We start from the raw sequence: 16,555 nt of genomic DNA, 5'->3' as shown, positions 1-16,555 counted from the left end.
GAGGGGGCGACCCTATTGGAGTTTGCGAGGGCCTTTAGGCTGGTGGTGGTCAACTCGGGCTTCCCGAAGAAGGACGAGCACCTGATCACCTTTCAAAGCGCGGTAGCCAGGACTCAGATTGACTTTTTGTTGCTTAGGAAAGGGGATAGGGCGTTGTGTAAGGACTGTAAAGGGTAGACCGAGAATTAAGTGGGGCGGCCTGACGCCAGTGAATGCGTGGGAGATAGGGGAGAGGTTGGCGGGAATGGGGGTGTGGGAGTGTAGGGGGGACGTGGATAGTATGTGGGACAGGGCGGCAAGGTGCATCAGGGAGAATGCAAGTGAGGTGTTGGGTGTTTCTAGGGGCCGGGCCGGGTACCATCGGGGGGATTGGTGGTGGAATGAAGAGATGGAGAAGAAAGTGGGGACCAAGAAAGGGGCGTATGCGAAGTTGGTGGAAAGTAAGGACGAAGAGGAGAAGCGGGTGTACAGGAAAGAGTACAAGCTAGCGAGGAAGGAGGCGAAGTCAGCAGTCACGGCTGCTAAGACGGCCGCTTTTGAGAGCTTGTATGCAGGGTTACAGGGGAAAGGAGGGGAGAAAAAGTTGTTTAGACTCGTTAAGGCTAGGGAGAGGAAGGGTCGTGACCTCGATCAGGTGAGGTGCATTAAGGGGGAGGACGGTAGAGTGTTGGTGGAGGACGGCCACATCAAGAAGAGATGGCAGTCGTATTTTCATGGGCTCTTGAATGACGAAGGGGATAGAGTTATTGTGTTAGGGGAACTGGAGCACTCAGAGGAGTGTCGGGATTTTAGCTATTGTAGATGTTTTAAGGTAAAAGAGGTTAGACAGGCTGTCCGCAGGATGCGAAGGGGTAGGGCGACGGGGCCGGATGAGATACCGGTGGAGTTTTGGAAGTTCGTTGGAGAGGCTGGTGTAAAGTGGTTGACTGGATTGTTTAATGAAATTTTCAGGACGGCAAAGATGCCCGAGGCGTGGAGGTGGAGTACCATGATCCCTCTCTATAAGAATAAGGGGGACATTCAGAGTTGTGATAACTATAGGGGGATTAAGTTATTGAGTCACTCGATGAAGATCTAGGAGAGAGTGGTCGAGGTAAGGCTAAGACGGATAGTGTCTATTTCGGAGAACCAGTTTGGATTTATGCCCGGCCGCTCGACGACGGAGGCAATCCACCTGGTACGGAGGTTGGTGGAGCAGTATAGGGAGAGGAAGAAGGATCTGCACATGGTGTTTATCGACCTGGAGAAGGCTTACGACAAAGTCCCCAGGGAGGTGCTTTGGAGATGCTTGGAGGTGAGTGGGGTACCGCTGGCATATATCAGAGTAATTAAGGATATGTATGATAGAGCGAAAACCCAGGTGAGGACGGCGGGAGGAGACTCGGAGCATTTCACTGTCCTGACAGGATTGCATCAGGGATCTACTCTTAGTCCCTTTTTGTTTGTGTTGGTGATGGATGTGTTAACACGGCGTATTCAAGGGGAGGTGTCGTGGTGTATGCTTTTTGCAGACGATGTAGTTCTGATAGATGAGACTCGAGGGGGTGTGAATGACAAATTAGAGGTGTGGAGGTGAACTCTTGAGTCTAAAGGGTTCAGGGTGAGCAGAAGCAAGACAGAGTATGTGGAATACAAGTTTAATGACGTGAGGCGGGAGAATGAAGTAGTAGTGAAGCTGGAAGCTCAGGAGGTATGTAAGAGGGACAAGTTCAAGTATCTTGGGTCCGTGATCCAGAGTAACGGTGAGATTGACGAGGATGTCTCGCACCGTATTGGGGCGGGATGATGAAGTAGAAACTCGCGTCAGGGGTGCTGTGTGATAAGAAGGTGCCGCCCAAGCTTAAAGGCAAATTCTACAGGGTGGTAGTCCGTCCGGCCTTGTTGTATGGAGCGGAGTGTTGGCCAGTTAAGAACTCCCACATCCAAAAAATGAAGGTGGCAGAAATGCGGATGTTGCGCTGGATGTGTGGACTGACTAGAGGGGATAGAGTTCGGAATGAGACTATCCGGGAGAAGGTTGGTGTGACTTCAGTGGAGTGCAAGATGCGGGAAGCACGATTGAGATGGTTCGGACACGTGAAGAAGAGGAGCATGGATGCCCCGGTCCGTAGGTGTGAGAGGCTAGCGTTGGATGGTTTTGGGCGGGGTAGGGGTAGGCCGAAGAAGTACTGGGGTGAGGTGGTTAGGCGGGACATGGAACAGTTACAGCTCACCGAGGACATGACCCTAGATAGGAAGGTCTGGAGGACGCGAATTACGGTAGAGGATTAGGGCCAGTTCGGGTCGCTAGTGTAGGGAATTACTTGGTGGGGGTTTTATTCTTGTCATGATTCCGTGTTCCGTGTTCCATGTTGTATTACGAATCTGTGTTCTTTCCCCTGCTTTCCTCTGCTTTAAATTACTTATGGGTGCCGTATTTATGTTATGTAATCTGCTTCTGTGCTGCACTATGTGTTTGTGTGGTATCTCGTGCCTTGAGCCGGGGGTCTATCGGAAACAGCCTTTCTACTTCATCAAAGGTAGAGGTATGGACTGCGTACATCTTACCCCCCCAGACCCCACTAGGTGGGAATACACTGGGTTTGTTGTTGTTGTTGTAATTAAATTATTTCCTTGCACTATTGGATTTTATATTTGCTTTTTAACTTTGTATATAGAATATTAGTATATTTAGCCAATTCTCTGTATAAGATCTTTTTATTTAATTTGTTTCCCTCTTTGTTATGTTTTCCTAGTTTAAGATAAACTTTGTACCTATATTGACTTCAAATTGAAAAAAAAAAATACAAGCAAAGCAAAATTATTAATTGAACATATCACAATTTAGCAATTATGATTTCACTATTGTCCTAGGTGCAGATAAAAACTTTATGGGAAAACAAAAGTATAGAGACTAGCAAATTTAAGTTTATAATTAAGTTAAATAACAATATTTTTTTAAAAAAAGTTCAAAATAGAAAAATGGTGATATAGCAATATTTTAGTGGCTCCTTATACTCTTTTATTTTTTTGTTTGTCCCTCTCTTATATCTCTAACTTTTTTTCTCTTTCTTTTTTTTGTTTTTTTAATATTTTTGGGTTTTTTTCTTCTATTTTGTTTTTTTTTCATTTTTTCTTTTCACTTATTTTTTTATTTTTATTCTTTATTTTTTTTAATTTTTTTATTTTCCTTTTTGTTTACCTATTTTTATTTTTTCTTCTTTTTTTCCTATTTTTTTTGTTTCTTACTTTTCGTGTTTTTTACTCTTTTATTTCTAATTTCTATTTCTCTTTGTTTGTTTTTTTCATTTCCGCTTCCTTTTTTGGGGGGGTTTCTTTTATTTTTTTCTCATTTTTTTTTCATTTTTTCCTTTTATTTTCGGTGTTTCTATCTTTTCATTTTTTTACTTTTCTATCTTTAGATTTTATTTTTTTCTTTTTATTTTTTTAATTTTTTTTCTTTCTTATATTTTTGGATTTTAGTTTTTAAATTTTTAAAAAATATGACTACGTCGGGTACAAGTCATGGATGATTATGAAAATATCACAATCGTTTATTGTATTTGTATTCGCACCATTATTTATATTTTTATATTCGCTGATACAATTCTATTTGTATTTTATAGTTCACATATGCATTTGTATGTATTTTATAGTTCGCACTTGTATTGGCATTTGTATTTTATAATTTGTACTTATATTTGTATTTATAGTTCTCACTATCATTTATATTTTAAACAATTTTCTATTTTATAGTTTGCATTTATATTTGTACTTTATAGATCGCACTATCATTTATATTTTATACAATTCGCACTTGTATTTTAAAGTATTATTTTGCATTTGTATTTTATTGTTGACTGTATATTGTATTGGCATTTTGTGATTTTATTTTTATTTTTTTATTTTATTTTCACCGATACACTTGTATCTTTAAAAAACTATTTTGTATTTGTATTTGTAATTTCATTTATTCGTATTTGAATTTGCAATTGATTGCATCATTTGTATTTTTAAACAAGCGCAGAAGAATTGTTATTTTTCTTTCTATGAACACTTGTGTTTATATTCATTGATATGAATTATGTTTTGTTGATACACAATGAATAATATAAATAATCAATTATACATATGAAAATATTTTATTTGTATCAAATGATACATGTTTATACAACTTTAATCATACATATACAAATAATATAAGTTTATATATATATACAAATACAAATAATAAATTTTACATGTAAATACTAACACGATATTTATATTAAATGATACATTGTATATTTGTACATTTTAGAGTCAAGCAAATACAATTAATACATATACTTATTTGTACACAAATACAAATGATAAATTATACATATTAATGATTAAATTATTCAAGTACGAATAATAAATCTATTTAAAGTATATAGTTTGATATAAATAAATATATAATATTTAAAAACATATAAATATAAAACACAAAAAAAAAAAAAAAAAGAAAAAAAAAAAATAAAAAAAAGAAAAAAAAAAAAAAAAAAAAAAAGAAAAAGTGACGAAAAAAGAAAAAAAACAAAAAAATAAAGAATAAAAGAAATACTAAAAAAAATAAGCAAATAAAAAAAATTAAAAAAACTAAAGAAAAAAATGAAAAACAAAAAAAGAATACAAAAACCAAAAGTGCAAAGAGAAAGAATCGGCAAAAAGGGAAAAATGAAAAAAAGGAAAAAGCTGAAAAAGAAAAAAAGTAGAGAGAAAAATTGAAAAGCATTCTTTTTAATCATTCAAACTTATTTTGAATTTTGAAATTCATTAAAAGAAACTTGTTATTTTTAAAAATATAATCTTCAATTAATCTTTAATTAATTGATTGAACGTAATTTAAAAACCTGAAATTATTTTATCTTTTTAAACTCAAATTGTTACCTAAAATTAAGGTAATTAACTCTATCTTTATATGTATTTAATGTTTGCTTGCGTATCGAATATGTATACTTGCTATTTAGAGTAATTAGCAAAAACTGATTATATGCTCATTAATGGGTCTAGTTTGCTAATTCTGAACTTTTCCCAAAAAGAAAAAAAAATCATATAAGATGCTCAACAATTTGAGCAGTTGCTTTGTATGGCTTTGGCATAATAATAAAAGAAGAAAAGCCCGAGTTAATAACTCAAATGGTCACTCAACTTTGAACTTTTATCTCAGAAAATCACTCAACTTTGATCTTTACTTCAAAAGTTACTCAACTTTTACATTTTTACTCACAAAGTTACTTAAACTATTTAATCATTTTCTTAAATAACATTTGCTTATGTGGAATTATTATTTAAATGTAAAATTCAGAAAAATAAAAATTATCTCTTAATGACCCTTTTATCTTTATTCCCATAAATTTAGTATCTCCCCTCCTCTTTCTTATTTTTCTTTTCCTTCTTGCATATTGTAATTGATTCAACATTAAATAAAGGATCACATTAACAATAACCAAAGAATTAAAATTATAATTATTTTGCTCTATCTTTTCAATCCCTATTTCAACTTTTTTTTTTAATCTGATATTGATGTTCGTATTGAAATCTAATTAAATTTAAATTTGCACATTATATAGCTTATTATAAATGTGACGCTCTCAACGATACAATCCCCCCTCCTCCCCCTTCCTGTTTTCACTCTAAAGATGCCTTTTTTTTATAAATGTATGTACTATATGTATGAAAAAAAACATTATACTATATATATATGTATGATAAATTAGGAATTTTATACCCATAACTAAATATTATGATAATATACGTACGTTATAGGGATTCACTATATGTATGTAATAACAACATACATGTAACTTTAATAATAAATGAGTTAAATTACGTATTATTTAGTTATATTTCGTCGTATTAATAAGATTTTCCCTGTCATATCTTAAAAATGTGATATTCGCCTAAACTCAGTTGAACACTAAAGTTTTCCCCACAATCGCCCAAGGTTGTATGTTGAATCACTCTAATATTATTTATACACTAACCCACTACTAAGGATGATGTTGTCCACCAACATAAGTTGTGGTGCAGTGGATGAAGCTGCTCGACCATTAACCAGAGGTCGAGGGTTCGACCCTGGGTATGGAGAAAACTCTATTGGGAGCGCTACCACCTTAATGGGCCCTGCAACGCGCGATCCGGATTAGTCAGGACTTCAATGCGAGCATCGGACACCAGATGAAAAACCAAAGAAAAAAGGATGATGTTGTCCCTTTTTTACTTAGGCTCCAGAATTTAAAAATGTATTACTGGGATGTGACTCATTTTTTATATACCCAACATTTCTTTAATATTTTGATGATATCAAATTTCTCTAGGTGTCACAATTGCGCTAAACTCCATCACCTACTGAAAAAACAATAATTTATATTAATAATTTTTTATCGTTCGATTATTGTTAAATTTAATTTGATCTTTTAATATTTTATTAGGCATATTTAATATTGAATCAATTACAATATGTGAGAAGAAGAAGAAAAATGAGAAAGAAAAATTAATTTATGAGAAAAAGGATAAAAAGGTATTAAGAGATAATTTTTTATTTTTCTGAATTTTGCATTTAAATAATAATTCCACATAAGCAAATGTTATTTAAAAAAATGAATAAATAGTTTGAGTGACTTTTGAAGTAAAGATCAAAGTTGAGTGAATTTCTGGGATAAGTCCAAAGTTGAGCGACCATTTGAGTTATTAACTCAAAAAACCCATAGAGATACAGATAGTGCTTTCCCCTTTGCCTGGATGACCAAAAATCGTACTGATAGTGCTTTCCCCTTTGCCTGGATGACCAAAAATCGTGCAGGCATTGCTAAGAACAAGCTGGTCTCATTTCTCATTGGTTTACTGATAATTCTCCCATGCTCCCTAGAACTTCTTCTGATCAGTATGCATAATTAACCACTTTCCAGCATCAGTCAACTTCTTGTGAGAGTGCCACCCAGCAAAATCATTTGTTGGCAATATTAGAGGCAATATTAGAGTATATGGCAACTGAACTAGTCCCAACGGCAAAGATGATCACCAATACAGCCAATATCTTTTCCCGAGTTGTAGATATGCTGTGAGCATCTCTGGGAAAAAAAAGACATAGTACAAACAGTGAGTGGAAATTTTGATAAGAATGATTTAGCAACTTACATGTTGATTTCTGTCATTTCAAAGAGAAGGTTTCTCTTTGTTTTATGTTGAAGCAATTGGCAGATATTGTAATACGGATAAAGTTTCTTTACATCAAACCAAGGTTTAAGTATCTATACCTAAGAACAATTGAGCTCGGGAATATGAACATGATGCACATGACTGTTGTTGTTCCCATGAACTGAAAGAAGTACCAAATATTTGGAAAGGCTACAGCACCTCCGTAAATGAACGCAAGCAAAATGCAGGTAAGGGAAAAGAATCGTAATGTTTCCGTGGCCAGCAGAGGTCTCTTAGGAAAGAATAGTTCATCCACATTAACCCTCAGAGAATAATTCATCACAGGAAACACCAGCATGAGGTGAATGGCATAACTCAATCGAACAGTATCATTAAGTACTTGACCAATTAAAGAGTCGGAGGTTTGATCAAAGTTGACCAGCATGTCGGCCATGATCGAGTCCCCAAACAATAGGTACCCAAAGAATCCCACAGCAAAGTAAATGGCAACACATAATATCAAAGAAATGCGAACAGCGGATGTCATGTCAGATGGCCTTCCCAGCTCAGCTCTGACCGGATGAACTGCAAACAAATATAACCTCTGAGAGTGAACTCATCAAAAGTAAAATAATAGAAGAGAATAGAACAAAAGTAACAAAGAAGCAAAGATGTCACTTAAAAGAAAAGGAGAATAACATACTTTTATTCACCAAAGTATGGCTTACCATTTACATGACATCCAAAGGCAGTAGCAAACACTGGAATGGTTGTGAACAGATCAGAAAAGGAAACTCCATGAGAGAAATCTGGTACCAGTCGTAACTTTTGTGTTTTTCCCTCCCACATTACATGTATTGCCATCATCGAGCATATGAAAACAAACAGCATAGCCAGGAGGATTGATATTGCCGATGCATGTCTTAGTGAATCTGGATGTGACAAACCATAAAATTTATAATCCATTATATGCAGATCTTTAGATATATTAAATAAAAATACATGCTATTCCACTTTGACAAGTATCCTCATTCTATGTTTAACATGCTGGTTATTTGTTCAAGCATCCAGTGATATGACAGACACTCCATGTATCATTCTAAAGGAGTAGAACGTCAATACTACTCTGAGTTTTGGTCCTTTAAAGCACAAAATAAGCTGAATAATACTTGCAAGTGTATTTTTTTTTATTTTTTTTTATTAAGGTAAAGTTGTATTCTTCAGCATTAAGGGTATGATGGCAACCTCCAAAAAGTTACATGCTAGCATCATCATTACAAGGTCCCTAAGAAATCTACTACCTGTTCTACCTCTTCTATACCCTCTTATTTACACCAAAAGTACAAAGTGTTAATGCAGTTTTCTTTAACCTTCTGCATTGTGTTGGTAATATTTTCAAAGCATCTGAAGTTTCTCTCTCTCCAAATTGACCACCATACACAAGATGGTACTAAAGTCCACCATCTTTTTTGAGTTTTGCTTCCTTCCCTTCTACTGCAACAGCTTAGGAGGTCAACAGTGTGCTCAGGCATCACCTAGGCCTCTTCAGATAAGCTAAAAAACATATGCCATATTTGTAAAGTGATCTTGCAATGAAGACACAAATGGTTGTTGATTTCCTCCTCCTCGTGACAAAAAAAAACACCGGGAAACAATCTGAAAACCTCTTTTATTCAATTTTCCTATGTGAGACATGCCCTTCTCGAAACCAACCATGTAAAGCATTTCACCTTGGCTGGAATGTTGAGCTTCCAACTCTGTTTCCATGGCCCTAGGATGCCCCCTGATTGTGACAATGTCTCTTTCTTATAAAATCTACCTACTGAGAACTTTCCATCAGTATCGTGTTTCCACTTTATACTGTCCATATCTGTAGTTAAGCCTGTGAATTCTCCCAATCTGAGCAGAAGTTCAGCAACTCTGTCCACTTCCCAATCATTCAAAAATCTTCTGAAGATAAGTTTCCATGCCAGAGGATACCAGGTCTCAGCAATTGTTGCTTCAGGGTTGTCACAAAAGGAAAAGAGGTCAGGGAAGACTACCTTTAAAGACTCTTAGCCAATCCATTTGTCTTTCCAGAAATAAATTCTAGTACCCTCTCCCACTTTGTATTCTGAGTTCTCCTGCAAGTGGGGCAACAAGTTTCTAATTGATCTCCAAGCAGATACCCTATAGGTGCTATGCACTGCATTAGAGACCCATTGTTCGTTCTGACCATACTTATTGAGGATTACTCTCCTCCTTAGAGCATGATCTTCACTAACATATCTCCATAACCACTTTGAAAGTAGACATTTGTTCTGAATACCCAAATTTCTTTATACCAAGTCCCCCTGTCTTCTTGCTAAGTAAGGTTGTTTGCCAGTTGACCAGATGAATTCCATTCCCTTCCTTATTGCCTAGCCATAAAAAATCTCTCTGCATCTTGTCTAGTCTCTGTTCTACCTTAGACGGTAGAGGAAATAGAGACATTACATACATAGGCAGCGCATCCAACACTGAGTTGATTAGTGTGTCTCTTCTTCCAAGTGATACATACTGAGCTTTCCAGTTGGTTGTTTCTCAATAATTCCATCCCAAATCTCTATATCCTTGTGATTATTTCCTAGTGGCATTCCCAGATAGGTTGGGAATTCTTTTGTCCTGTAATGCAAGATGCTTGCTAGACTCTGTAAGTTAGCAACTTCCTTGACTTGGAAGATGCTACTTTTCCTCCAGTACACCGCCAGCCCAGAAACAGCCTCAAAGATCGTCAAAATAACTCTTGATGTCACAAATTTGTTCCGCCTTAGCATCACAAAAATTGACAGTGTCATCTGCATATAGAAGATGACATATTTGCACCTCATCCCCTGATTGCCTATGTTGAAACCTTTTATCCAGTTATTCATAGTGGCCACCCTCATCATACTATTAAGTCCCTCCATAGCTAAAATGAAAAGGAAAGGGGAGAGGGGATCACCCTATCTTAGTTCCCTTTCTAAAGGAAAAAAACCAGCAGGTTCTCCATTCACCAGAATTGAGAACCTAACAGTTTTGATGCAAAAACCTATCCATTTCAGCCACTTTTCTCCAAATCCCATCTGTCTTGGGATGTTGAGCAAGAAGTCCCAATTTACATGATCATATGCTTTTTCAATGTCAAGCTTACACACGATCCCTGGAATTTCTCCCTTCAGCTTGGAGTCCACACATTCACTAGCTATTAGCGCTGCATCCATAATTTGTCTGCCATGTATAAAGTCCATTTGGTGTTTGTTTACAAGCTTACTGATCACTGTCTTCAATCTCTCTCCCAAAAGTTTGCCAAAGCCCTTGTAGAATCCACCAAGACTTATAGGTCTAAAGTCTCTAAGTTCTATTGCCCCTATCTTTTTTAGGATAAGGGCCACATAGGTAGCATTGAGGCTCTTCTCAAACTTATGACTTTCATGAAACTGTCGAACAGCATTCATGAAATCTTCCTTCAGTATTCCCCAAGTATTCCCCAAAAATTCTGAGAAAAATTCATAGGAAAACCATCCGGACCTGGAGCTTTATCACTGGCATATAACTTTATACAATTTAGAACCTCAGCTTTCTCAAACTCTCTTTGCATCCATTCTCTTTCTTTTTGGCTGATGCTTTGCGTGCCTTGTAAATTAAACTCAGGTCTCCACTGCTCTGTTTCCTTATACAAGTTTTGATAGAAACTAATGATTGACCTTTTAATGACTTCTGAATTGTCATTGTTTCCCCTTCCACCATCACCTTTTCAATAGTATTAAATCTTTTACGGGCTGTGGCAATCTTGTGAAAGTATGTGGTATTCTTATCTCCTTGCTTGAGCCATTGCACTCTTGACCTTTGTCACCAAGCTATTTCCTCGTTTTATATACATTCTCAAACTTACCCAAACCTCACTATGTGGGAATACACTGGGTTTGTTGTTGTTGTTGATATACATTCTCAAACTCCATTGACAGGTGCATTTTTTGAAGTAGTTGATCTTCTGATAATAATCTCATTTCTTGGATCTTCTCCTCCGGCAAATGATAAAGAACCTCCTCTTTCCGTTGTTTCCAGTTATTTCTATGCTCCATTTTCCATTCTTTTAGCTTTCCTTTCAATAGTCTCAGCTTTGAAGCTAAAACATAGGATCCTGTACCTGATGTTGAAAGATGACCACCATCCTTCGACTTTGTCTGAGAACCCTTCCACCCGCAACCACCATTGTTCAAAATTAAAGTAAGATTTCTTCAAACTTAACTCCCCGCATTCAAGCACAATAGGATTGCGGTCTGAAACTATTCGAGGAAGTATGTTCTGTTTGATCTTTGTAAAGGCCTCATCCCACTGTGATGAGAATAAAAATCTATCAATCTTAGAAGCGGATGTATGATTGTCCCCTCTTCTCCATGTAAAAGAAACCACAAATAAAGGAGGGTCGATGAATTCCATCTCATTGATCCACTCAGAGAACTCAGTCATAGCAATTATTCTATGTCCTTCAGATCTTTCATGAGGGTATCTTGTGGCATTGAAATCACCACACGACACCCAAGGTCCATCGCACACATCCTTAATATTGATAAATTCTTGCCGAAGAGTTCATGAGGGTATCTTGTGGCATTGAAATCACCACACGACACCCAAGGTCCATCGCACACATCCTTAATATTGATAAATTCTTGCCAAAGCTCTCTTCTAACTGTTGAGTCACAAGAAGCATATACTGTTGTTAGAAACCAGGTGAAATCCTGATTAATGCCTTCAAACTTACAAGTCACCATTTGATTAGTTGTTGTCACCGGTTCCCCTTTCCAAACCTTCTTATCCCCCACATCACCACAATTCATCCACTTCTGCCAATGGCATCCGTATGAAACTCGCCTATCCACCTATTCTGCCGTAGTTGTTTGTACACTTGTAGTTCTGTTCCGGCCAATTTAGTTTCTACTAACACATAAATGTCGGACCCCCATTGTTGAAGCAATCTCCTGACAATTCCCCTTTTGCTTTCGTTATTCAACCCCCTCACATTCCAAGCAAGGATCTTTACTTTCATTGGAGATTAGTGGACGTTTTCCTCCCCCTATTTCTTGGTTCTCCTCCTTTAAAATTAACACAAAATTCCAGATTTCTGATCTCCTCTGGAATTGAGTTTTTACCCTATTTGTTGAAAACTCCATATTCTTTTGCCTCAATTCCCCCCTCTTCTGATCAATTAGCAGCAAAAGCTCAAAGCTATCTTATCACACCCATCGAAAGCAGCCCCAAAAATTTTGCTGAGTTTGAGTACATTTGATTGTACCCAAAGTGATGCTCTATCTTCAATTGCTTGTTCTGAGTATGGGTCATTAATTTGAAGGGGAAGAGGGTCTTCACACATCGAACATTGTTCAATTGAGCAATTGCCTTGATGAAATTCTTCCCTATTAGTGTCTGCTTGTCTCTCACCTTCATCTTCTGTAGCCAATGATCATATGCATGCTATTAGCTTCGTTCTCTAAGTCTCCCATTGTTTCAGAAATAACCGGCTCTCCAGCGATAAGTTTCGATGGTATCGCAGCATCTCCCATCTCTTCTTCAGAAAGAACTATCCTCAATTTAATTGGGGGTTTTGATGTGAATAGATTTTCCACAAAAGGTTCTGCTTCAAAGTTCAATGGGACATTAATTGGTTTTTGGGCCTCCTTCAGCCCACAATGTATTAACCCTAAATGACCCAAACTTTCTTTTAAAATTTCAAGGCCCATTTTTTTAAAAAGTTCTTTCACGTGCCCTTCAGTCAGAGGCACGTGTTCTTCTTTCCCTTTTCAATCATGTTTGACCTGCACCTCTTTATTCTGTGAAAAAAACCCAAGTACCTTAGGGGTAAAGCTCTGCGGCATCTCCATCAATGTTTTCTTCCTTCGAGGTACAGGCTACAGTGTACTGGAGAATTTTTCAAAATGCTTGTCGCCAAACTTCCGCCGGTATCTCGCCGGTGCCTCACACCACACCGGCAACGAGAAAATATATTCCCCATCACTCGCTTCAACATATGTCGGGATGTCTTTTAGCGCACCTTTGACTAGCAGACGAGCCCATCTCAGATCGTTTCTGATTTGGGTTTCTTCTTCCATTTCGATCCATCCTCCACATTGCTCTCCAATTTCTTTCATCACCTCCTCAGACCATAATTGGAGAGGTATTGAAATTACTCACTTAGTTTAGTAGTTGGTTAAGCCAAGTTAATAATATTTATTTGTTTTGTTTCAGTAATGCAAGTCAATTAGTGTAGTCGGGCAGTTAGCTTTGCTCAGTTTGTTACTAGTTAGTTAGAATCCAGCTGTAGCCAGCTGTCATGATACTTCCAAGTATATACGTAACTAGTAGATATTTTTGAGATTGAGCAACTCATTTCAATAATAGCAGTTTCCCTTTTCTTCTTCCTGTATCTCTCACAATGTACAACTTCCACCATTGTTGCTGCATTGCTCCCAAGTTTGCAAGATGCTTCATCACAGATTTCTGTTAACAAGAGGCAACCCTAGGATGTGGTCAAATTGTTTCTGTGACGGAATAGCTCCCGCCGTCGGTGACCACCACTCCAGCTCCAGCTGGTGATTGTTTCTTCTCCATTTCCTTTTCGGCATCTCTTCTTAACTGGAATTCAAATAGAAATTGGATCCCATTCAAGTCGAAGATCTGAATGTTGTATATGCCTCTCCAAGTTTGCTGAGCCCATTTCCTGACGTCATTTCAAGATGGAATCTCATCACAATCTGGGAAGCTTCCAACCAAACTTCTCCTCAGTGGTTCTTTGTCTCCAGTGGTGCTACTCTCTGCGGCTGTATGAGGCTCATTGGGGGTCCATCTCATTTGTAGAATAGCTTCCTTGTAGCTCCCTTTCCCTTCATCCCTTCTTATGTTGTCTTCCCCTGTGGATGTAATTAATCCTTGCATGTTTTCACCTTTATGAATGAATACCTCAATTTTCTTAGAAAGGTCAGCCCATCCTGCATTGAATGTGACCTCAGGGAGGATAATCACAGACCTCATCTCCACTGTAACTGTAACTGTAATAACAGACACAAATCTACCATATTTATTAAACTTTAAAGAGCAATAAATGACGGAGTTAAATCTCTGCCTCTCCAGGTTTGGAATGTATTTCCCTTGATTTCTGAAGCTTCTTTCAGTCTTCTGCATAACCACACTAAAGCAACCCTACTCAGCTTCATCCTTCTCATGTGGAGTTTAGCACTCTCCACCCATTCAAACCAAGACTTGGAAGCTGATCTGGATTCTTACAAGTGTATTTTATTAAGCTACTTGCAATTAATTAGTCATCAGCCTGGTTAGGAAATCACATCCAAGTGTACTTAATGAAGCTTCTGGAAAAGAGAGAATGCATCTAAAGTAAAAAATCAGCAGATCGAACTTTGTATGATTATTCTGTGAAGCTACTTATGCAATTACTCAACCAACCTATGCGCTTAAAACAGAGCAATGGAAGCATGACAAAAAGCACCACAAAGAGAACTGAAAATGCCCGTGAGGTCCACCAGTGGATGCCAAACCATTCCTGTAGAGTACCCAAGTGCACTGATCCATCAGAATTATTTCCTGAGAGGACATCCCCTGTGAAAAAACCAAAAAAACAACCGGGAAATAAATTAGTGACACTCCAGCCAGCAACTCCTGTGTTGTATCCAAAGCAAGATTGACAAATGAAAGGTTCTGTTTGCTTTCTTTGGAAAGACAAATTAGCAATGTATAGTTTCATATGGTTTGTTTTTTCTCTCTTTTTTAGGGTCTAAAATTTTAAATGGAGGCAGGCCTGATCAACCCAAATTTTGATTGTTTGTTTTTCTGAGCCAGCTTTCGCGTACCTCGACTAACTAAACGGAATACCTGCCACCTCCCACCAGCAACAAATATCAGGTAACTCTATCCACCAAGGCTGGGAAAGATAAGAAGAATCACCTAGTATTTTTTTGTCTCCGCTGGAATTTGAATCTGAGGCCTCAGATTCTCAACCCATTTCATTGCCACACCTTGGGTGCGATCAACCCAGATTTTCACATTGTAATTCTAGTGCTTTACGCGAGGAATCACGGTTGAGTTAAGAAACACAAGGAACCAAATGGCAAACCAATCAAACTCAATTCATCAAATCCAATCAATATGTAAGCTACAAAAATTCAGGAGATTCTTCATCAGTATTCAAGGAGGTGTACAGAGCATTATGTGTTGCGAAAAGATCTCTCTTTGAGTCTACAAATGGATTGCTTCATCAACCAAATACGAATTACTAGAACGCGATTTACTCCTCAATGGGAGATAGCCTCGCAAGAAGACTATTTAACAAACAGGAACTAATTAACGAGTATAAAAGATGGAAAAGAGTTGCTTACCAATAATAATCAAGTAAATGATCAAGGCACCAAGATTAGTTATCATGACACATATCTGAAGAGCAACAGAACCAAACTTGCCAAAAGACTCAGCCATAAGGCCACCATATGAATCCGACTCGCCTGAATGAGTATATTTCAATAGGAAATCAACTGTCACTTCAACAAAGTAGCCAACAAGCAGGATAACAAAGAAGCTGGGAATTACACCCAGAACCTTGAAAGTAGCAGGGATTGACATGATCCCAGCACCAACCATCCCGGTCGAAATATTGAATATGGCACCAGATATTGACCCTCCTCCCCCTGACCTATCATTCTGGTCCACAGGTAAAAGAGGAACACGAGACCCAGAATCTTGCTTCTCTGATGTCATCCGTGTTTAGTAAACTAAGGTGCTGGAACCTACCGTCAAATTTAGTATTATTTTTTTTTGCAAGAATCCAAACACCAACCCTACAATAATCATAAGATAAAGTCAGGACCCATAAGTAACTAACGAAGCCTTTGGATCAAAAGAAAAACAATTCTTCTTGTCCAGAAAGAGAGAGAGAGAGAGAGGTATACAACGATTGAGATTGGTCAGATTTTCACAGATAGAGACAGAAGGTGAGGAACAATAATGGAGAGGATGTAGGGTGGGGTGGGTATAGATTCCTTATCTTTTCCTCTTAATAATTAGGAAAACCCCTAAATGTAATAGAGCTGTGAAAGACAAAATAAGGGGAGCGGTCGCCGAATCAGCGCATGTACCTAACGTCCACCTAGTTGAGTTGAATGATGTTGATGTTGAAAAAAATTGGACTATTTTTTCCGTTCCTTTCGAACCGTTTTCAAGCAGAAAATAACAGAGAAATTAAATAAAATAACAATACAAAAATTTAACGTGAAAAATTTTTCAATAGGAGAAAAACCACGGCCCTCCTAGAAAAATATTCACTATATGAAAGTTATTACATCATACAATACATAATATTTTTCTCACACACCCTCACTTTCTAAAATACTATTCTCAAAGAGATTTTCAAGAG

The 16,555-nt window shown here is 37.4% G+C and overlaps 1 protein-coding gene across 1 annotated transcript; it reads right to left on the bottom strand.

Moving 5' to 3' along the window:
• Positions 1 to 6,526: 6,526 nt before the first annotated feature.
• On the bottom strand, positions 6,527 to 16,256 carry LOC107873126 (amino acid transporter AVT6C). Its single transcript, XM_016719859.2, has 5 exons — positions 15,525 to 16,256; positions 14,596 to 14,748; positions 7,869 to 8,072; positions 7,260 to 7,725; positions 6,527 to 7,073 (listed from the first exon to the last, which is right to left on the bottom strand). The coding sequence occupies exons 1-5, from the start codon at positions 15,898 to 15,900 to the stop codon at positions 6,950 to 6,952; spliced, it is 1,323 nt and encodes a 440-aa protein (XP_016575345.1). The 5' UTR covers positions 15,901 to 16,256; the 3' UTR covers positions 6,527 to 6,949.
• Between the last annotated feature and the right edge of the window lie 299 nt (positions 16,257 to 16,555).

The sequence above is a fragment of the Capsicum annuum genome, chromosome 6 (assembly GCF_002878395.1).
Source record: "Capsicum annuum cultivar UCD-10X-F1 chromosome 6, UCD10Xv1.1, whole genome shotgun sequence".
Classification (NCBI taxonomy): Eukaryota; Viridiplantae; Streptophyta; class Magnoliopsida; order Solanales; family Solanaceae; genus Capsicum; species Capsicum annuum.
The sequence above is the reverse complement of the archived record's forward strand: the minus strand, read 5'-3'. Positions and strand labels throughout refer to the sequence as shown.

Coding starts and splice junctions, on each gene's coding strand:
- LOC107873126 (XM_016719859.2), bottom strand. CDS start 15,900: ATGACATCAGAGAAGCAAGATTCTGGGTCTCGTGTTCCTCTTTTACCT. Junction 14,749..15,524: donor CATTTACTTGATTATTATTG/GTAAGCAACTCT, acceptor GTTTTTTCACAG/GGGATGTCCTCTCAGGAAAT. Junction 7,726..7,868: donor CTTTGGATGTCATGTAAATG/GTAAGCCATACT, acceptor ATTTGTTTGCAG/TTCATCCGGTCAGAGCTGAG.